This window comes from Bombus impatiens, unplaced genomic scaffold, assembly GCF_000188095.3.
Source record: "Bombus impatiens unplaced genomic scaffold, BIMP_2.2 scf_1060, whole genome shotgun sequence".
Classification (NCBI taxonomy): Eukaryota; Metazoa; Arthropoda; class Insecta; order Hymenoptera; family Apidae; genus Bombus; species Bombus impatiens.
This window is the reverse complement of record NT_177479.1, coordinates 248354-271503: the sequence shown is the minus strand read 5'-3', so window position 1 is coordinate 271503 and position 23150 is coordinate 248354. Positions and strand designations below refer to the sequence as shown.

Sequence of the window (23150 nt, the reverse complement as noted above, 5' to 3'; positions counted from 1 at the left end):
TTTGGATGTTACTTCGATTACTTACGACCCGGAGAAAAAGATCAGTGAGAACGGAAACCAACGGGTAATGAATTCTCCGTGGTCTAGTTAATGCGCTCACGTCCGAGACGCAATCGCGATCATTATATTCGAATTATGTCGGTATCGAGCAATTTCTTTCTACTCGAAGCTTGCTGTATATTATATGAATGCAAGCATCCAAATACGTTATGTAACTGTAACAGATTTAATGTAGATGCTTTTGAAAAAGTTACAGAATAAATATAACAATGGATTTATTGGTGCGTTAAAACGTTGGCCAATATTTTAACTCGGCCGTACAATTCTTGCATATAAACATTAATGTTCAGTATCCCGAAACCTACGCGTCAATGATTATTCACATGACCGTCGAAGCCATTATGGTCTTTGAAATATGGTATAATAGTAATACGATATGGTTATGACTTTTCGAATAAATTTTGTAACTAGATTTCTCGCTTCGATAGATTTTTTTTCATTTTTCTTAAATTTTTGATTTCTATAAAATATCTGCTAATTCTAAATTTCCGACTAGTGATATACGCGTGATGACCGTTTTGCTAAAATGGAATTCCCTTCCTACACTCCTCAGGAAAACTGTGAAAACAAAAGGAAAAACTTGTCAAACAAAGAGGTACTTGCGATAAGAAGAATGAACAATTGGCTTGAAGAATGAACTGGTTGGTTTGTTAAGGCTAATTTGTGGTTTAATCACGTAATCGTCGTTAGACATTAGCGGAGAAGGAAACTCAAATCGCGAGGCCTGTGGCTGTTTTCATTTCCGAGGTAGACATATTCCGTTTATTTTTTAATATCCGTTCCATTAGCGTATCCTTTGAAGTGGCGATTGTGCCGCGAGCACTGAATAAGTGAAAACGACTGACAGAGAAATGGCTGGCGACAAGCAGAGATTCGACCAAGAATAAAAAGCGAGTAATAGTGAAATACTAAAAACCTACCATTCCTTGTTTAGTACAGCAATGGACGAGATAACTGTTGTTGAAGTATGAAAAGAACAACGAAGTTCATAAAAGAAAGAGATATATAAAGAACGAGATTGTTGTAAGGTAATCGTGTAGATATTGTGGAAATCTTATCAGATCTTGTGGTTGCTGAAAATTTAAAGATGACAACGAATACAGTAGAATAAACGAGATATAAACGAGACACGAAGATGATGAGACACCAAATTTTCAATTCTCTCGTACACCTTATGATTACTTCTAATCATACTTTTAATTTAAAAGCACTATGCATTTTGCTCCATGCAGAATAAAATTCACCACGTGATAATGTTATTAAGGATAATGGTTCTCTTAACGAGCAGCGATACAAAATGATGGTTCTCGTAACGAGGAACGCTACAAGACGATAGTTGCCGAAATGGCGAACTTTATTCCCCAATAAAGAGAACATTTACCGGTTTCCTAGGTAAGTATGCCTGTTTCGGTGTACTTTGTGTAGAGCTAACTTATACAACGTATTAAGGAAGAGCGAAAAGGAATTCGAGTGAGATACGGAGTAGAAATTACGCGAGTTGAGATGAAAACGGACCGGCTTCAAGCGGTGTGGAGACTTTTAAAAATAGCATTTAACGCTGTTTAAAAGTAGCGAGATCGCCATTGTCCCCGCTACAAAGCGGAAGCTTTACGTAGCGCCATCCTTAGGTACTCCCATGATACGCGAAAAAAGCTTTGACGCAACATTTATCTTGCCATTTTCGTATACGCTGGAATCTGATAGCAATTCGTAGCCTTTGGCTCATACGTTTTATGTTTTCACTTCTAAAACAACGAAGTTTACTTCATTTATTTTGGAGGAAAGAGAGAATCGCGTGTGTTACGCGAAACACGTTGCATCAGCCGTAGAAAATTCAACGTTGGATGGAAAATTAATATCCTACGTTGAACGCGAACGTCGACTGCATTAATTTTAAAAATTCATGGGCCAGTAGTCGCCCGTATTTTCAAAATAGCGATCTGTCGTATGAACGATCCAAGTATTTTAGTATACGAGGGGGTAGACTCTTTAGAGACTTGGACCAGGGAGCGGGTTTAATTAAAGTTTTTAATTAAATCTCGATTTTTTTGCCTGAAACTTCATTGTCGTGGTTGATATTCTTGATAGCATCGATTTTGTCACACGTTAAGTTTTTTCCTTCTTTTATATAAAATATGTGAGGAAGAAGTTTTCGAAATGTAACACCGAAGAATAGCGGAAGAAAGAATGTGTTGGAAACTGTTTTTGAAGGCGAGAAATGTGGTTTTTCTTACGAGCACGACTGGCCGACCAAAAGGCTGCCACTGCAGAGGTTCAAGTGCGAGTACTTAGGGAGCTTCACATTTATGAACAAGTTTATAGACCCGCTCGAAGTTTGAAATACCTGTTTGGCGAGTCGTGGTTGCTTCAGGCGACTCCGTTGAGCGACTATCTCTTCTATAAATATCGAATAGTCAACAAGAACGTAGATGCTGTGTATAATTGCTTATTACGCTAATTTGTACTTACAAACTATCTAGCAGACTCGATGGATCTCGTATTCCGATATTATATTCAGTATTTCTTCTAAATTTATAATAGAATCATTAGAATTATTAAGATTTTTGTTTTTGGAAATAATATTAAATTTCTATTATTCATCAATTATATTATCACAATTATTATCGTGCAATTGCTCCGCTATTTTTCCAAATCACATTAAAGTGAATTGCACGTGAATAAGCGAACGTGAATTGAATACTTTCCTTCTACATTCATCGCGAAATTCTATTAAAAGCGCCGAATAATACTTGGTGCAGTCATTCCCCGAAGTCTCTTACATTTGATATATTTTTCTCAAGGTACGGATCCACTCAGTCGTCTCTTAATTCGGACCAGCTAATTAACCCGCAGGGCTTAGGGTCAGAGGATAAACTTCCGGTTAATTTGCCTTTAACCGCTGCCCCTGGTAATTACATCATCGACGACAGGTTCAGGTCACCTTGGAGGGTAGAAACGACGCAGGGATAGTTAAGGGGGGCGGCAATTAAATGGCACGAGCATCGATCTCCCCAGTCACCAAGGATTGGATAGTCATGGCTTTTGGTAAGACGACTTGATAGGAAAAATATTCAATTTTTCATTTTTCATCTGCCAGAGTATTGCAAATTATTTATTCTGTGACAGAGAGCGGTCGAGTACTTAGACAGAAAATTTTTGTGGATATAAAGACCACAGGTGAATGATACGGTAAGTATATTCTGTCTCCTATGAAAGTACAATTTTAAACTCCAATATGTTGTTGAACCAATTCAATATGCTGCAGTTTGAAGCATATAGAGCGAGAAATTTTTGCAGAAGCCAAAAATGAACAAAGTGGAATGATTTTTTAAAAGCTTCTAGGTTAATGATAAATTTAATAAAATTAAAAGTGAAAGCTTTATGGATTTAGAGCTAAAAAAAGTCCGAAAGGAATAACGTCATATGTATGGATATTTCTGTTATCAATATTGGGAAAGTTGAAGAAATAAAATCGTTTAAAAAGAAAAGGTAATATTGCTTTCAAGGTAAAGTATTGAAAGGGAATAGAAAAAGAAGTTAAAAATCTGAAAACTTTTGTACGACGACCCGATCAACGACAAAAGGGAAAGACCTTAATCTCCTTAACAAATCGCGTCATGCGTGCGCCGCTGGTATCGACAAATGTTCACCGGTGTTTCGTCGGAGCTTCGTTTTCCATTCGTTGACCTTCTAACTTTCTCTTTGAACCGAATAAAACCATCAGAAAGCAGGATGCTGTGGGAAATTCAACGTCTCAAAGGTTACGCTAAACCCGAAGAATTTACGAGGTTTTAGGTGGAAAATAGAAGCTGAGATAGTCTTTCCTTCTTCGAGGTTGAATTTTACTTGTCTGATCAATTCCAGTTTATTCTACTGCGCGTTACATCTTCTCGTCCTTGTTGTATATATGAATACAAAACAATTGAAATCAGATCAACGATCGTAAATTCCTTTCAAAATAAGTGAATATATTCGAGGTTTAGCGAATTTATGTTTGGCTGAGGTACAGAAACGAAAGAAGCATCATATAGTCTGGAGAAACTCAGACACTATGCTTGGTCACTAGCTATCGGTTATATTCCCTTCTTTTTCCCAGTAACGTCGGTACAACTTGCAAAATCGACAGTCGTATTTTACCAAGAGAACCGCAAGAATATCGAAACTTTTCAAGTTTCCAACGTTTCTCGGACGTTGCACCCGCTTCTTTTTTCCTCCCTTCTTTCTTTCCGACGAACAGCGTCGTTGATTTTCTACTACGAAGAAAATTCGCACTGCGTCAAAAGCTCGCGGCCAATTTGATCGAACAGGAATTAAAGGCCAAGCGATAAATCCACGCTCGATATTATTCGTAGCGTAACAGGTGACTCGTGGCCATTGACGAGGATCGATTTACGATTGGTTGATACCAGACGCGTTATGCATTTCGACGCTGAGCTAGTTCGATTTTTAAAAAGATGACGGACTCGAATACGCAGTTAATTCTGGACTTTTAAAATGGTGCCTCGTCGGTTCGTTGTGAAGAAATCTGTCTAAAACCCGGAAGAATATAGGAAATTGTGGCGGACTACTTCACAGAAATATTTTCTTGAAGAAATGTTTGTCAAACAAAAATGCAGCAATAGCCAAGTGTTTTTTAGGGAATACTTTAACTAACCTTTACGTAATTATGAATTCGAAGATTCTTAGAATAGAGTTAGGAATTTTTGAAAATGATACTTTAGAATTTTTATTCAAAATACGGTATATATGGGTTGAATACGAGAAATTGCGTGAAAATAACTTCGGAAATATACGAAGCGATTGTAATTAGCACGAAATGGGTGTCTATCATACTCAGTGTCAGTCGCTTGTTATTCTATAGTTAAAATTACATGCCAGTTTCACAAAGGAAGATTCATTAAAATGTCGATGTACAATCTTTTTCACTGAATTTCCTCGAGCGTAAATCGGTTACAATCGACTATTCAGTCTGTTCCGGTCTAGTCGTTGCGTGGATGAGAATCACTTCCTATTCTTTGTTTGAAAGTAAGAATAGCCTCAGTTGAAAACCGATGCGAATTATAACAAACTGTCTTTGGGTGAATCTTGCAATAGGTTATTATCCAAACGATAACAATTATGCACAATGCTCGCTACAGTCTTATAATAGAAACATTTTTGATTTGCTAGTAAAATCATCTGCATAGCGAGTGCCATGTAACTTTAAAATTAACAAACTTTGCCAGTAATTTCTGAGTTTTATTATGCGATACCGTAGCAAAATGACTATTTTCTCTTTTTGCTACAAAAAGAGAAAGAGAGAAATATGTGCGTTGTGTCGTATCGCGTTATAGCTTGTTGCGTTATTCTCTTATATTTTTAAATTCTTTCAATATACCTAATTACACCGCTCAATGACTCAAACTGTTCGCTCAGAAATACCGCGATAAAAATCCCTAAAAACACCGTTAAATTCAATCAAGAATGAGACTTATTGGAAGTAACAATTCGCTCGTAATGCACAGTTTCACCAAGATGAAACGTAGTTGGCCGATAGAGAGGAGAACGTTCACTTCGAAGCGGACGAACCGGTGAGAAATACTGGAAGCAGATAACAATGACTCGCGGCCGTTGCAGACGCGCATGGAACCCGTGTATCCTTTCCGTGGATGTGTCCAGCCCTTGTTGGCTCTCCTTTCAACTCCCTTAACGAGGTGGCGAGTGCCAGTTTGTCCTTTGATGTCGCCAATTCTCCAGACCGACCCCCGACCACTAGAGCAACCTCGTTCAATCAGAGTAATTGTGCGTTAAATCTCTTCGCCTGCCGTGAAATCAATATCACACCATCTGAGAACTTTTCCAATGTTATATCAATGTCTCTGTGACGTCTGTCTTTCAACTTTATGGCGTTACTGATTGTTTTCAATCCTGGTTCCCTTTCAGGTATCTTCATCCTGGCTCTTTAAAATTTTCTTTTTAGTACTCGTGTAGTATGTTATTAATTGTTGACGTTACTTATCTGCTGTTCAAGACCAGCCATTTTGACTGGTTATGGTAGAAACAGCTTCGTATTAACTATCGGTAGTTCTAGTGTTAAAATTCTCAATTCAAATTTTAATACAATTGTTACTAAAAGTACTACGATTAAGGTATAGAATTTGTACCAAAGAAATCACAATGAGAACTATATGAAAATATCACTTAAATCTGCAAAAATGTGAAAATTCTCTAAAGTATTACAAATCTAGAAAAACGTTACGAAAACTTAAAAATCAGTGATTTTCATTACGCTAGAAGAAAAATTTATTTTCCACAGCCTGAAAACATACGGGTGAGTTGGCGCAAAGAGCAAACATTCCCTTCCTTTTGTACCTGATCTGCAAGTTCGCTCTGTTCATCCTTTCTTCGCCCTCCGCTTACCTTCTCCTTGTATACCCAGTGAAATCAACTGACGAAAGAGACGTATCCATTCGGAGCAAGAGTGCACACAAGATGAATTCGAAAATTGTCGATAAAGCGATTTCTCCATGCACGTCGTCGAGTGCCATAGCGGAAGTAAATTTTGATAACAAGAATGCTAGATGCCAAGATTGTCGAAGTGACAAATCCAAGTCGAACTAGTTAGATCGGAATTTGATATCAGTGGACTTGACTTTATCGGAGTCTGATTCTTAATATTGATTCTCGTCGACATAAAATCAGATTATCAACCTAGTTTTGGAATATCGTTTGTTACAAATTTCTTAAAAAGATTCGAAAGAGGATTGTAATTAATCAAAGAGAAAAGAATTGAGAAATCAACATCGACTTTCGGTAAAAATTTTCGCAAGGGAAAAAGAAACGAAAATAGCATCTTTTGTGATGTTTAAGTTAAGTTTGCTGATAAAAGGAAAGGAAACAAAATCCAAAGAAAAACGATACTATAGTCGCCCGTTCGTTCCCTGTGGTTTGCGTTACGATAAAAGAGCAACGTAGCGGCAACGTGAGAAAACGAAAAGCTTTTTTCTTCTAAAATCACCCCCTTTTTTTGGTAAACGTACCACGAATTACAAGTTACAGAAAAGATTGAAACTAAAAATCGTTGTTAAACAAAATGACGTTGTTAAAGCATAAAATTCACTGATCTGTTCTCGATACTGTATCTTTCACACCCTTCGTTTAACATTGTACGAACTTATATTAATCTGAAGCTAAAACTGTTGAAATCTAGAAATCGTTGACCGAACTATAGGATTCAGGTGTTGATTTTTGAGTAACCAGTATATATAGAGAATTACGAAGCGGAATAGCATCGGCGATAGCACGATTCCGCCGCGACAGGGTCGCAGATGCTGTTCAGAGCGAAGCTTAAATCGCGAAAAGAGCAGCGGCTGCACGAACGTCGTTGACCCGGCTTTGAAATACGATCGCCAAATCCGCTCGGTTTAATCCCAGCCTCGAACCTTTGAGAGTAGCCGTAGGCTCCATTATTTGCAGATTTCGCGGTGGCGCGACTGCTAGCTTCCGGTCGTGAAATGCCTTTGCCTCGAACCAACGAGAGAACAGTCGAAGGTATATTTTTCACGAAGAAACGAAACAGAAGAAAAGCTAATTACTCGACTGTTTCAACGTTAAAGAAAGAAAAAAATATCTTCTTCATTTAAGCGATGGTTTAACAGAGATTACCAATGTTTATAAGATTCTACATGCGGCTATGCTCGTTGTTGATTCGTATCGAGTTTTGTGACATATTTACCGACTAATAAAAACCTTCTCGAAGGACCATTTCACACAAGAGGAAAACTACTAAATGCTTGTGTTTGACTGATTTATTTACACTAAATTCGCGGTTGTTTCGAGGTTGACTTAGCCTCCGTATGCGTTCACGGCGAGAGCTGACTGACAACAACAACGAAAATTTGAAAGCGATGGTTTCGCACTTCCATTTCATTTCGTTCTTTTAGCGTTTTTTTTTTTTTTTTTTTTTTGGAAATGGGCATGCGAACGAGACCCGAGAACATTAGCAACCGTACGGGATCTTCCCTACAGGCGCTGTCAACTTGTGTGCGGATGAGTTACCGACAAGATATAATTGCCCCTGAAAGTAAGATAACGCTCTCGGTAAAAGTTTAAATAAATGATAATTAATGTACTTTTCGGGGAGACTGTATATGACTCTTGGAAAATGTGCCTGGGCTTGTAGCACATCTGTTTAGTATCGAGCGTAAAACGTCTTGCGAAAAGAAAGAGAAAGTGAAAGTTAAAAAATATTCCTTTGCAATATACCAGAGCTTCTCAAAGAGGAAATTACATGCGCGCCAGAAACTCAGTTCTCCACGGCTCCAACGGCATATTTATAAGACACTATAGATGCGCATAAGTTACGTAAAATGGTTCACGGTCGAGTTTCTCTTAGAAGAGGATGCGAATATACATGTTCACGGCCGAGAAGGCTCCGTGCGGAAGATTGAAGATTGAGAAGCAACCATGGAGGGTCTTTATTCGTGCAAGGCATCGAGAACAGAGACTTCAAGAGATGCTCTCGAACACGTGACAAGACGTGACGTTGTACCGAGTCCCGCTTTCTTCTGCTCTATCCAACCGTTCATTGTACTACGTTCGTTACTATTTGTCTGTATACGTAACTTCCTCTTTGTATCAAAATCTAATTGTGCGTTTACAATCTGAGAACTTATCTTAAGAAAAGATGCTTGTCTCTTGTACAATGTGAAATGGTCCTATCTAACCCCATTGTCAAAATGTTTCTTATTGCTTTATCTTATTCGAGACTTGTCGGTAAGTCAACCTAGCAACCTTGTGCCCTTTTTTATTAGAACCCTTCTGTTAGGTCCTTTAAATTTCTTGGAACTATATTTTCCTCGTAACACAAAATCTTAAATATTGAAATATTAGAGGCCAGATAAGAAGTTGTATTGTATCAGATATATCCAGATAAGACTAGTACTTGTGGAAAGTTCGTTTCAATAAAAAATCCTACAGTGTTGGAGAACAGCTATAGTGGTATAAGTACATAGCCAGCAGATTTCTCTTTCTTAAATCGATTGATTTGTTGAATTTCCTAACGATATTCGTTTCTTACAATAATCATCAATTTCACGCGTATTCCTCGAACTACTTGAAATTCGTTGCGCGAGATTCGATTTTCCGTAATTTTCTAATAACACCGCCACCGAGGCACGACGATCGAATAGACCAGCGAATTCGACTCGTCCTCAGTGCGAAGTGTATCGGTTTTGCTACCGATAACCGGTCACCGTTTACCAGCACGTATGCACATAACCGTAAAAACATAAAAACGCCCACGGCCAGGAGCAGATAACGTTTTACGCGAAACAAACGGTTCTACAAGCTTCATCTCGGCGGCAGGTGTGCGCATTTGCATGCATACAACCGTGGCCGTAGCAGGTCGGCGCGGCGTTGTTCGCTTGTTCTCGAGAGCCTTACAAGCGGTTTTGTGGAAAACCGTATCTCCAGGCCTGTCTTTAGCGATACCGAGCTCGAAGTGATGTCGTTTAAAAGAGGCGGATGAAACGATAAAAGACCTCGTAAGCGGAAGAGCTCGAACCCGGTGAATGGAAAACCAACTGTCGGGGGAATCTTCGAGCAGTAACTTCGAATATGACACCGTTTCGTTTCGACAGATTTCTCACGTGAGAAGGTTTTAACCTCGATACCATTTCCAATGATGCTCGGATTTCGCATTAAGTTAAAGAGAATATGTGTTTATCGTTATCGAAAATAGATTGGTGATGGCGATTTTGTAAAATTACTGGAAATTTTGCAAGAGGACTCATTGTCGACAGTAAAGAAAGACTCATAAACCTGGATGAATAGGAAATCAGCTGAACAATAACTCAACGAGTATGGCACTGTTTCGCTTGGAAACATTTTTACATGCTAATCGGATTTAGTTTTGGTAACGGATTTTTTAGACCGATAATTGAAAGATAAAATTTGGATAAGAAAATTATATTTTTATCGTCATCGAAAACAGACCGATAATACGGCAGAGCCGAAGGTATTTCGTGATGTTGCCAAAGTTGAAAGGTGATTAGAATCTATGATGCTGAAAGAGGGCTTCCACAACAGTCATTGTCGATATCGAAAGAAAAGTCACGGCTATTGTGGAACAATAACAAGCGTTTGCTGGCTTGTGGCCATGAACCAACTAGTACTTTGTACAGATAATCCGTATGTTAGATCTTCTGGTTGACCGAAGAAGTCCGGAATTGCTTTGTCAACGATTTTCAATTTTAGGAACAGCTAATGTTTCTATATTGTATCTTACGTTTCTTATTTTTCACATTTCAAAATTCAATTTTTAAAGAAACAAGAGGGGAAACACACAGAATACTAACCAATGGCTACTACTTTGCTACACAAAGGAAAATCAGAATGAAATAATTCGACTAGAGCGAAATCGAGTCAATAGTAGACAGGATACGTTGAGTACATCGATCTGGAACTTGATCCATCTGTTTGCTGCACGGGACGGTAGACGATTTAGTCGAAAGAAAAAGAGTAAATCCATTGATCTGATTTTCTACAGAGACTACATTTACGTGGGACACGTAGCGCGATGAAAACGGCACAGCTGACGGATTACCCGGTAAATACTAAATTTCACCGTGGATTTTCCAAAGGTCTACAACGGCGGAATGTCCCTTTTATTCGATCTATCACGTTTGATACCCTGATTTATTGATACCTTGATATTTATCAGTGCAACAAAGTCACAGATAACATCTCCTTCCTGGAAAAGATCAGACTCACAAGATGTAAATCCGATGTCATCGTAAACCAAGACTGAATAGATGCATGTGCGGTCGTAATAATTACGCGAAATAGGGCTATATATCTTACAATTCCTTTTTATTGCTATGCTCCAACATGATTTCGACTTTGGTTTTTATTACACGAATCACAATCGGAAAAAAGTTAAATAGTTGAAAAAGATAAAGTTTTTCTTAAAAGAGACATTGGTCTATAAAATATACCGCAAAATTAATTATCGATAATATAAATTTTCCAGTCGATAGAAGTAAAATAACTTGCATGCAACGTTAATAACGACGCCACGACCAAAGCTATTACCTTTGGTCAACTTATTATAACGCTGTGGTGATAAATTTTCCTGAAGGCATCGGCTTACGCTTGGAAACAATTTTCACGTTGCCTTTAATATCTCTTCCTATCCATTCCTCCGGCGTTTTGAATTTTGTCGTCCTTAAGTAACGAGATACAAAGCAATGCCGACGAGTAGGAGGATCAACGTGGCAGTCGATATTAAATTTTACTATGGAAAAATGTATACTACAAGTTGAATAGGATAATCCATAATGGGCAGAGCATTTCAACGAAAAATCACATAAGCCGTTTTATTTCAGATCCTGAAATATTCTAATTACTTACAAAGTAATTACTTACTAATGAATTACAAAGAAACATAAGCACACATTACTCTATTGCTTACTATGGAAACTTACAATTTAGAAATCAGAATTTATACACGTATCGATGTAAAAAGATATTTAATCGATGGATCACTCACCCTTCTTCGACGCGTGGAAGGAGTCATCTTTTGGCACGTATTGTATATCGTACTCCAGCGTCGTCTTCGGCAGGATAAGCCTTTCCTTGTTGATCTTGTACACGGCATACTTGAAGGCCAACTCTGTACTGCTATCCTTTTGGTCATGAGTGAATATAGCACCTGGAAATCAATCGACGTTCAATGTGTCAGACACGATCGGTCAGAGCAGAGTGGTTCGTTAAATATCGATTTCGCCACGGTGGGCGGAATTCGCGATCAAGATTCACCTTTCCATGCCAATATACTTAGAAACTGCTGATCCTGCTATTCTTTTCGTACGAAGGACAAGTGCCCTCCTATTATATCGGCAAACCGATCTTTTACGTCTCCTATTAAATCCCACAAAATAATCCTAATTAATTATCAAAATATATCTTTCGTCCTTTTTCCTGACATATACTTTAAACCATAGCGCAATAATTACTAAATCATTACCATTTGTTATAGCGCGATAAAGTGATAAAAGCGGTTTTGGATGGCTCGACACGGGCAATTTGCATCCTGAGAGTCCATCGTACGCCTAACAGCGAATTCTTCGAGTTCTCTTGCGAGCCGAGAGGCGAAGCAAACTCGTTTACTAATTGCTGATCGATGCTTCCAAACTAAGAGAGGCAGCATGTAGGACTATGTCAAGGGCCAGCAACATGTATATAAATGCACGTGTACTGTGCATATTGGTTACAGCTAGGAAGTTTCGTTCAGAAGTCTGGGAGCTAGTACGAAGGATTTAACTCGGCTCTGCATCTGATACCATTCGTACTTTGAGTGAAATTAGCGCTGCTTCTTGTCGAGAAAGAAAATGTCTCGTGCTATCCAGGGCTGTAATAAAACTTAGTCGTTGAGGTGTTTCTCTCTCTGCGTACGAAAGTCGATTCTCTTGTTCGTAAACCTGATCAAACGGCGAACAAAGGCATCTCGCCTAAAGCGGCTATGCCTCCATGAAATGAAAACAAGATTTCGAGGAGTACAATCGTGACGAGACATCCCGGAAAGTTTTATTTCTCTATAGTCAACACACTCGCAGAGAAATCGAACGACTACAGTCAGCCTTCGGCTTTGTCGATGTCCCTTAGACAAGAAAACCCAATTGAGATTTCCAATTTTCTTTTTCTTAGGAAATAACACGAAAGAACCGTAATCTAGGGAAATTCAAATAGTATGTATCGAAAAAACATATCGGGCGTAAAGTAAAACACTATCCTCCATGTATCTTCATTTCACGAACAATTTCCACCAAATCCACCCTTTTCCCGTTACTTCGAACCGCTCGTCCCTTTCGAGTGTTATTTATAGGGTTTCAAGAATCCAGGTCGCTACTATCCATCTCCGTTTCATTCTTTTGCATAATTAATTAGAAGAAACGCGAGCATTAATCGGCAGCCGTGCAAGGACGGTAGGCGAGATACTGTCCTCTTGTCGTTGAAAAATCGCCGCGTCCACTGCAACGGGGAGTTATCAATTTCCTCAAGGAAGGAAACTCCTCCAGGGGCGTTGCTATCTGCAATCCGGACGTTTACGGTCGCGACAGGCGAGACCAAGGTAATAGAAACGTCGCCGCTTTAGTGTCAACGTGTAGCTCTGCTATCAACGAGAAGCTCATTCATCGCTTTTGGTCGCTAATTGATCCGACTATTAACCGTGTATCGCAAATAACCCGCAGTTCTGTGTCAGGAACGTTTTAAAAATCACCCTTTTTAACTCCAACCATACTTGCCTCTAACTAAAGTACACGACCGGAGGGGAATTTCGAGCGAACTATGAATAGTTAAAAAGACTATCAAATGTCCTTTGGTAGGCTTACCACGAGAAGTGGACAAGCTTCTATTTCTGGATATTTTTATGCCGAGTTTTATTCCAGACTAAGTTCAGATGTGAAAGAGGATGACCTCTATCAAAAATCGAGGCCATCTTCGAGATTGTAAGAGATACTTTTCCTTCGAGCACTCACGTAGCACGTTTCCTTTAGAATTTTCTTCAACTTGAAAGCTTCAACCATCTTTGTATGGTCATCGAATGGTGAACGCCTTCGAGCTACGCTTGGGGTTAATTTGATGCAGAGATAACGATATTGGAAGTATCTTTAGCCAAAAGATTCTGTTAAATGTCAGAACTCTGATCTTCCTCTTTCCTTTAAACGATATCCGCTGCTTTGAAACACGAGGATCGGAGTATTCTCCCCTGTCCTCGTCACCTTTTCCTCCCTTAGAAATTCTAGCGTATGTGTTTGGTACAAAAGCGAGCTAGGAAAAACATTCGCGAAACGTAATGGCGGTAATCCCAGGCGGAAGTGCGCGAAACAAAAATCCTACAAATCGACTAACTAGCGCGGAAGGGAAAAAACGAGTACGACCAGCTTTGCAACGCTTCTGAAACATTTTCTGGTCTTATTTTTTACTTTTTTTCTCGCCTAAACCTTTAACTCTTCCGACGCCGATGTTTTGCGTAGTTTTGTTTCGTTCGTTGCCCACCCAACTAATCCATTTATCGGCAAATAACTCGACTCTTTCGTCGGCACGACGTTTATCCCTCGGTCTACAGCTTGTTGTGGTGTAACTGTTTTTTGATTCGTCGACAAACGGTGATAAGTACTCGGGAGAATCGGTGAAAACGGAGACCGTTTCTTTTAGCGGTTTCTTTCGAGGCCCCGAGAGAACTATCCTCTTAACAGCTTCGTTTTATCATTCGTCGTTTAAATGTAGAGCAAAGGGCTTTTCTCGGGATAAAGATTGTTTCCTCCGGGAGTTCGTTGCAGGCGAGAGTTATTGCCACCAAGTGGAACACCTTCAGCTTCTCCGGAAAAACATCGACGTCCAACCCTCCGAGATACTCTTGATATTGAATCACCTTGATTTCTTGTAGATATTAGTTTGATTTTTTGTTCGATTGGCGTGTACACAGTAGTTGACAAAAGTATTCGAAGGTTTGGTCGATCAGACAATTTTTTCTCAGATTTTCCTTGCATTTGTTTATTTACAATTTCATTCGACAAATTGATAGATGACTGCCATTCCAATGATAATGTGATAAATATAATATTTCAGCGATAAAAATAGAAAATTCAATAGTGGTGAAATACATGAAAAATGAATATCACGCGTATCGAAAATTAGTGAATAGAAATTTCAACTAAAATAATTGGTTCGTAAACACAACTTAACGAATTACAATCAATTCTGAATTATTTTGCCTGACATTTCATCTTTCGTGTAACAATTTCTCAATTTCATGTTAGGCAATACATTAGAAGACTCGATCAATTCACGAAGGATCTCGCACGTTACAAGGAAAATTCTGCATGAACTCGAGTCTATTCATGAGGCGAATTCCGCGTATCCCGCGTTAAGGATCAATTGGATGAACGTGAGTTAAAGGAACGTTGCTAATGGAACGTGATTCATTGGCGATGTATTTTACGGAACGTGTTCCATTGAATATTGGAAATATAACAGTGGTTCGGCTATACGTTTCTCGATAAATCAATCTTCAAAGGGAATGTACTCCTTCTTTTACCTATATCTCTAGAAAGAATCGAACATTACGGTGCAAAATAAACTCGCTGAAAAATACTCGATGTTTCTTAACGGGCAGAAAACTTGGAGGAGTATCTCCGATTTATCGCTAAAGTTCAAGGAAAAATAAAAGAATATTAGTTTCAGAGTTCGAAATAATCGTAAAATCCTCAGCTCTTCCGTATTTCTTTTCCATCAAGTTTTTATCGAACAAACAGATTATCAATTGGAGTGAATTTAGCCGTACGTAGTCAGACATTTAAATTAATCGACTCAATTATGCCCAAGCCTAATTTTTTTGCTATTCTGAAAGCGATCGATGATAAAAAATTCTGTAAAAATTTTGTGGTACGACGAAAGATTCTGTGATTCATATAAAACTGTTCTTTAAGTCAAATATTAGAATTTTTGTTCGAGAGAAATAAAAATTTGCGCATGAAAAATCCACTTAGTTTGTCTATGAGAAGTTAATAAAACGAATCTCGATATAAGTACTAAGGGATAGAGTGTGTCTCGTGTTGCGGAGATTACCGATGCTATACCACATTCATTTTCGGCGTAATCTTCGTGAATCCCATGAGCTTAGGATAACGTGGTCGGAATTTCTGCAAATTAATCTCTATTTCTACGGAATTACAACCACGATAGACGCTGCGTCGCGGCGCGCCGGAGCGCGCCAGTGTGAATGCTGCTAAGTAAATCTGAAATATCGTAAGAAACTCAGATAACTTAATAACGGGAACGCGGAATCCTGAATTTTCTCCTGTCGAAGTGCAAGATACCTAAGTATTTCGAGGAAGCTTTACAATTTAAAAAGATTATATTTGTTAGATTTCGTCTTTAAATAAGATTCATGACACGATCGAGAACGATAGCAATTTCGATCAAACGATAGCAATACAAAAATTTCGAACTTTCACGTATATATTTCTCGAAATATATATATATATTGTATATATTTGTACAGCTAAATAAACCTATAAAGGTCTGAAATTGTTGTTGCAAAATAGAATGTAAAGTACTCTTGAAGTATCTAAGAGCCTTTCACTTCGATGTATTCTTTCAACAGATATCGACTTAATGTTGCATCTTCGAATGAAGTTTTTTTTTTTCTTCAACGATAAAGAAAAGATTTTCTTCCGATTATTTATACAAATAAATCAAACGAACAATTGCAATTTCTTTCCTGATATTCCTGTATTCGGTTATAGTAAAATGAAGTGAGTCGAAGGAACCTTGTCGCAGGGATTACCCAACTTTTCATTAGGATTTTCATCAGGGAACCGCTATCGCTAGAAGTTATCTTGCAAGTAAAAGAAGCTGCATAAGCCAGATGGAAGAGAAGTAAAAAAGAAACAAGTATTATATGGCACGGTTCTCCACACAGGACAAGAATCACTTGATTTAGCATAATGCGCTAGAATGTATTAAAGAGAGTTTTAAACTTTCGCTCTTGATTCATCTCACCAATTTCGTGCCTCCGTTGAAAGAAACGCAACAATGCGGAAAATTAATCATATTTCTTCGGCAAACAACGATAATGAAGTTGAAATTTACAAAGGAAACTACGCCAAGGGAAATGCTATGCAACGCTAAAACTTTCGCGGCGTAAAATTTTACAACTTTCCTAACCCCCGTATTTTACTTCGCGCCACTTTCAACGCCGGCAAGTAATTGCGTTTCCGGGAAACAACGATACCTCGTATCTAACTTTGATTTGACCCGGAAGAGGAAAAACGAAAGGGCAAGGGATTTTCCGTCTAAAGATAATCGAATGAAAGAACTTTACCGGGACGACGCGACGCGAAAAGCAGTGATTCGCGAATTATTTTCACGCCACCACCTGAGAATTATTTATTGAATAAAAACCTGCCTGCGGCTCACTGTTTCCATAATCTTTTTCTGTCTTCTACTGTGTACTTAACAAGTTTACAATGCGTTCTACCAGAGGAAAGAAGCAATGCCCAGACATAAATTTGGAAAGTATCTCAGCCAGGAAATAATATTTCCGCGGATAACAAATCAGATAGAGAGGCACTCGAACAGAGACAAAAGGGGAAGAACAATGGGGATTTTCTGAAATTCAAATCGACTATCCTATTTCGTACAGAGCGTACATCGTTATAGATAACGAGGGAATCTTAGGTAGTTCGCGATCTTTGTTTTTAGAAGAAAGCTCGAAGAATTTTTCCGTCGATGCATCGACGTACAAATCGATCAGGCAAACTTTTACCGTGCTCACGGGAGATGCGTGCGGAACGCGAAAAGACTTTTACGTTAAGTTCCTCCTTATCCCTTCATACCGTAGATACTGGAGATGAGCGCTACTTGCTTGTAGTTCCTAGTCGCCGATATTGCGATTTTTGTCGTTTCGCTGATACAATTATTATAAATTGAATCTCGCGGTTTATGCAATTTTTCCGCAACAGTAAATCTATTTTACATCTTCTTCTACCAGAAAATCTCTCGTCAGTTTATGAAAACGAATGAAGATATTCGCTGAAAAATCCTTTAAAAACAACATCTGTTAGAAAAAATTTCTCAAATATAATATCACAGGGATTCCCGCGAATTCGGACGGCTATTCCGGCCCGATAAAAAATCTCTGATTCACGTTCGGCAACGTCCATGTGGATTAGAGAGAGGGACGCGTGTGACAGCACTAACGCGCAATAATTTTCAGGATTACGGACGATCTCGATTCGAGCCGCGGTTCTCGCTACGTACACGATGAATGGGCCAGTTTTCCAGTGGACCGTGAGATCCCGCCAACTTTCCATCGTTTTGCCAGCCGGACGGCGTGCAACGCTGACGACACACTTTGCTACCGCTGTTTCCGTGCACCCTACGAACTCCTAGTCTAGCTTTCATGAATTATTACGGAGATTGTCGGACGCCCCGTGCGGCGAGCGTATCGTTGAAGCCGTGGTCCTTTTGCGGCTAACTTTGGTTAATCGGAGATTTGTTGGACAAAGAAATTCATGTGCTCGTGGTCTCTGTTCGCAACTGTTTGGCCTTTAGATATAAACAGAAGTTTCATATTTGCAAGAAAGTCGATCGTCTTAAATCAGAAAATATTTGAAGTCTCTTAATTACCATAGTATATCGTAGTGTTCCTTCAGATAATCATATATAACAAGTTTTTAGTCGATCGTTTTAAGTCAACAAATATTTGAAACGTCTCAATCAATGTACAGTTTCGAGAATGAAGTGAGACATCTTAAATTTCTTAGTTTTTTCGATATACCATGTGCCATATCCTTTCAGTCTAACATCTGTTGATTATTTTAAGCCAAGGAGTACTTGAAATTTCCCACTCAATGTCTAGTTTTAAAGTTTCGAGAATCAAGCCGATCGCTTCAAACGAGCAAATATTTGACATTTCATAATTGCCATGGTAACTGGCATGATGCACCTGCACACATTCGACAAGGAATTCTACGTGTTGTTCATAATCGTGAGACACAGGGAAGACTAGGAATTACACGAACGCGTCGTGTCTCCTTTTGCTTGCCTCCTCGGCATTGTGAACCTAAATTCCTATTGGCCTTCTTTCTTTGTGCCAGGGTGCCGCAGCGAGCGAAAAAGAGGAAAGCCCTCGTCGCAAGCCCTCTTCACGGACGAGACTGGAATTCCATCGAGTGAAACGACCCTTGAAGAAGATAAGAACGACGGAGACGCACGAGGAATGGAGTAAGAAGAGCACAGTCGAAGGGAAAAATAGAATAGCCGAGAGAAAGGGAAAAACGCGAGACTGTCGCGTGGTCTCCGAGGTATTTCGAAAATCACTCTGTGCAACGAAACACTCTCCCCCTTGCTGCTATTTCTCTCCTTGTCGCATTTTACTCCTTTCCTCTCGAGAAATGGCCGTAGAAGGAAAAAAAGAACGGAATCCGCGTGAAAGTCAGCCGGAGACACGTAGATGCGGCTAACAAGGCACAGGCGAAAATGTACGAAGAAACGAGTGGATAAGAGAACGAAGATGAGAGGCTGGGTACTTGGGAAGTCGAGTGAAACTTTTCGCAGAACTTTTCCATTCGTCGGAGACATTATACCGAATGAAGTATTCCATATTCTGGAGAGTTGCGGTATCTTCGAGCAGAGATGTGTGGATAAATGAGATTGACTGGAAAGAAGGAATATTGAGCGAGTTAGACTGTGCGCACACTAGCGACAATTTGTCGCACGACAATTTTGTTGCTTACGACATTTGTTTTTACGGACGTGCACGTATTTGGCGACACGACTGCAGGACGACCTTTTTGTTCTCGGAAGAAGAAGAAATTGCAACTTTTGATTGATGCGAGCGAGAACGACAAAATTGTCGCTGGTACGAACATAGCGGAATTGTTCGTGTAACTTTTATCGATTTACTGATTCGATAATAGAAATCTCTTTTCTTTATGATGCTGACTTATCAGAAGCTAAAATTATTTTTTAATAGATCACGTATTATACTTGACAAATTGAAGGTGTGAATATTTAAATAGAAAAGAAATCACGTCGATCGACGAGGATGTACATAATTGTCGAAACAGATTCGTAAATTGTGTAACCTTAATTCGAGCTGATCGAAACCATAGTGGTGTGAATTGTCAGCGGGTGATTTCTGCGTTGAATACCCTCGGTATAGCTTTGTTGTTCAACAAACTCGACGTGGCTTTTGGCGATATACGAGCGATAATGCGAGTCATTAAAGCGAACCGCCATATCCTCTTTCCCCAATTAACCCGATTTTCCCGTCTTTCGCCAATGGCCTATTTGTTGTTCGTTGTCTCCCAGATCACTGAATTTACCGCAGTATATCGATAACGGGTTAACTAAGTATCATCGTATTTACCCGACCGAGAGTAATGTTTAACAACGTGATTGACGCTTTGTTATCGATATTTAATGTCATTAAGTTATGTGATAATCTGTGTCGCATTCTTTCGAAAGAGTATTAAGGATTGTGATTTTGTGTCAGATCAATTTAATCAACATTGTACTCTTTCTAAATAAATCACATAAGTAACTTGAAATTTCGTAACTTCCAAATTTTGCATATCAATATCCAATTGTCGATGTTTTCAACGAATGTTAACTAATGAAATCTTGATATCCCCGATGTTTCATCCCCAATGTTTTCACCATTATTCATTAATTAACTCTTGAAATATCTCAATATCTCTCCCTTTCAGCATAAAAAATCTGTGTTCCACAAAAACGATAATCAATCCTCAAAGATAAAAGACGGAATGTGGCGCATGGTTAGCCCCTAATAGCGGCAAATTCGAGGCGGCGCGGTAGATATAAACTCGGAAGGGATTGCCACGACGCGATGGCGTAAATACACATAGCATCCCTTCAAGTTGGTCCGGTGGAAGGCTGCAAGAACGAAATTCGGAGCAGCGGTAATTAATGGCCGGCTAGCGGGTGATTAATAGTTTGCGCGGGTTGCATCGTAGCCGACGCGTCGTAGTTCATCGTCGAGCATGACGAAGAGCGTCTCTTCTCGCCGCGATGCTCGCAGAGTTATTAAACTAATGCGACTCGTTAGCGGTTTCGTCATGCCCCACTGGTCATCGAGCAAATTTCCACGTGGAAAATTCGGATGTTCGAGAACGAGAATGTTCGACTTACTATTAAAGCAATATGCAGGTAGCTTTAAGCCAGTTGACGCGATTTTCCTTCTGCTTTTTTTAAGCTTCAGTCTTTCTATGGACATCTTACCATATTTCGTTCTAGTTTCGTTTACAGCCAGGAGACCGCTAATTTTTTAGCATTTTAACGGTGAATTCGGCGAGTTTTCGTGCGCCTCGGTAACGGTCAACGCATCATAAACTCGCGAAAACTCGAATACACGCGTCGAGGTTGCTCTCGTTCACGCGCTCGTGTCATTTTTCACCGAGAAATGAGCCTCTTTGTACTTGAAAACTCGCTGAAATTTCGCAGCTGGGGTTTTCGATTTTCGGCAGCGTTGGGAAATCGAGGTGGTCAATGGAAATTGATTCGCCTGGGAGATTCACTGAAAATGGGCTGGGAAAGATTTAGATCGAACGTTTGCAGGGATGCATGTGGCGATTTTAATCAAAGATTACATTTTTTCGACAGAGCGCTGCATTCTCTGTGCTGGTCTCTCTTATTCGCTTTGTCTATTCCCTTTACCGGGGTCATGAATATTAAAAAATGAAAAAATCCGGGTGAAATTGAATTTTTCCCGCCACCAACGCCTATGTCCTGATAACGCTGATACGCTTTCAGTGTTAAACATTTATCGGTCTGGTGTCGAATACGACCGCGATTTATTTTTAAGTATCATTCAAATGCCGTGTTTCATTGTGGTAAGCGCTGGTTTTATCATCGATAGGCAATATTTCTCCTCTTATGCCCGAAATTAACGCGGATGTATTTATAGAGCAACTGGGAAAAGTGAAAAATTGTTTCAAGGATAAATTTTCGTTTGTATTACTCTCGTATAATGGAAATATGTTAAAGCACTGCTGTAATAAGAATCGAAGCTATTGAATTTATACTATACTTTATTTTACTATTTATTTTACTTATTTATATTATAATTTATTGTATACATATATTGAAGTAATAATATGATAAATCTACTTCTACACTGTGTACACACTCAAATACTGTGTATTTATCATTACGTTGAACAGTGCATAAGAGTGGTTTAAGTTTGGATTTAAAACAAAGAATATATAAATTATTAATCATTGAAAACATAAATTAACAGTATTATACATATTAATAGTACAAACGAATGAATAAATCATAAGAAATTACAGCGGACAAATTGCTTTCAGCGATATTAACGTCCAGCGTACATATAAATATGTCTGTATATTGTCGCGAGATCTTTTGTAGAGATCATTGTGGATATAAACTTGGAATTGCCTGAACCAAATTTACCTTGTTTTGATTTCGTATGAAAGAAATTGCGATATTACGTACTTGAAGTTTATAATTACGTAAAGAAAATTAAATCAAATAAATGGAAAGAATTATCATATAAGCAATATTTTATAGAATCAAACAGAATTCTTGAGTATCAGAATTTCAGTTCCTACGTTCTCCGTTTTAATATGTCCGTTATTACAACTTATCAAGTGATTCCATTTCGAATTTCTAAGACAAAATCTGAAATTTAACAGTCAGTAGCATTAGTACAAAAATGACAGAATACTTATGGATCAAGCAGGAATCTTGTTTCATCGTGAAAATATTTACAGCGTACTTCGTTACATTTTTCCTACATTGTTCGTTCGAAATAATTTTGCAAATGAAAACGGGTATCGCGTTGAAAATCGAGAATGTATCTGGTGTTCGTACGTAATCGCTCGAAATTGGAGTCATTAATGCGCCTCATTGTTCCACCGTGAACAGAACGTGGCAGCAACTCTGTCACAGCCAGAAACGGGGCTGGTCGCGCGCAAAATTCGTCAACTGGTACCGCCATTAAGCGTACGATCGACTTTCATTCGCACCACTGGCCATGTAATTAGTAAACGACCATTATATTTGATTGCGTTACATTCGCGCGGGCCAGCCTGTCGAGAAATGATCGCTGAACGCGCGGAACTTTTACTCGATTGTAATGAGGCATTGGATGAAAAATACCCTTCGAATCGCTAATACAGAATCGGAATTAAACTACATTTTTTTGGTGAAAATCTTTTAAAGTAACGCGAACGATCTTTAGAGGCTTGAAACGTATCGTCTCAAATGGCATACGCCAATGTATATACCAATCAAATGGTATATACAGGGTGGTTGGTAACTGGTGGTACAAGATGAAAGGCGGTAATTCTACGCGAAAAAAGAAGTCGAAAATATGGAATAAAAATTTTTCGTTTGAGGCTTTGTTTTCGAGAAAATCGACTTTGAATTTTTGCTCGGTACGCGTGCGGTACGTTATAACGGATCTCACTGTAGATCGTTGTCTCGATGGAAAAATTAAAAAAAAGTAAAAAAAAATTTTTATTCTATATTTTCGACTTCTTTTTTCGCATAGA

General features: G+C 38.9%; 1 protein-coding gene across 8 annotated transcripts in view; it reads right to left on the bottom strand.

The window, feature by feature from the left end:
- Positions 1-23150, bottom strand: part of LOC100748231 (glutamate receptor ionotropic, kainate 2) — a 113943-nt gene that overhangs the window by 66311 nt on the left and 24482 nt on the right. For all 8 annotated transcript variants that reach the window (XM_033323521.1, XM_033323522.1, XM_003493219.4 and 5 more), the window contains exon 3: positions 11591-11752. In XM_033323521.1, coding sequence (XP_033179412.1) covers positions 11591-11752 — 162 coding nt within the window. The remainder of the gene's footprint in view (positions 1-11590; positions 11753-23150) is intronic.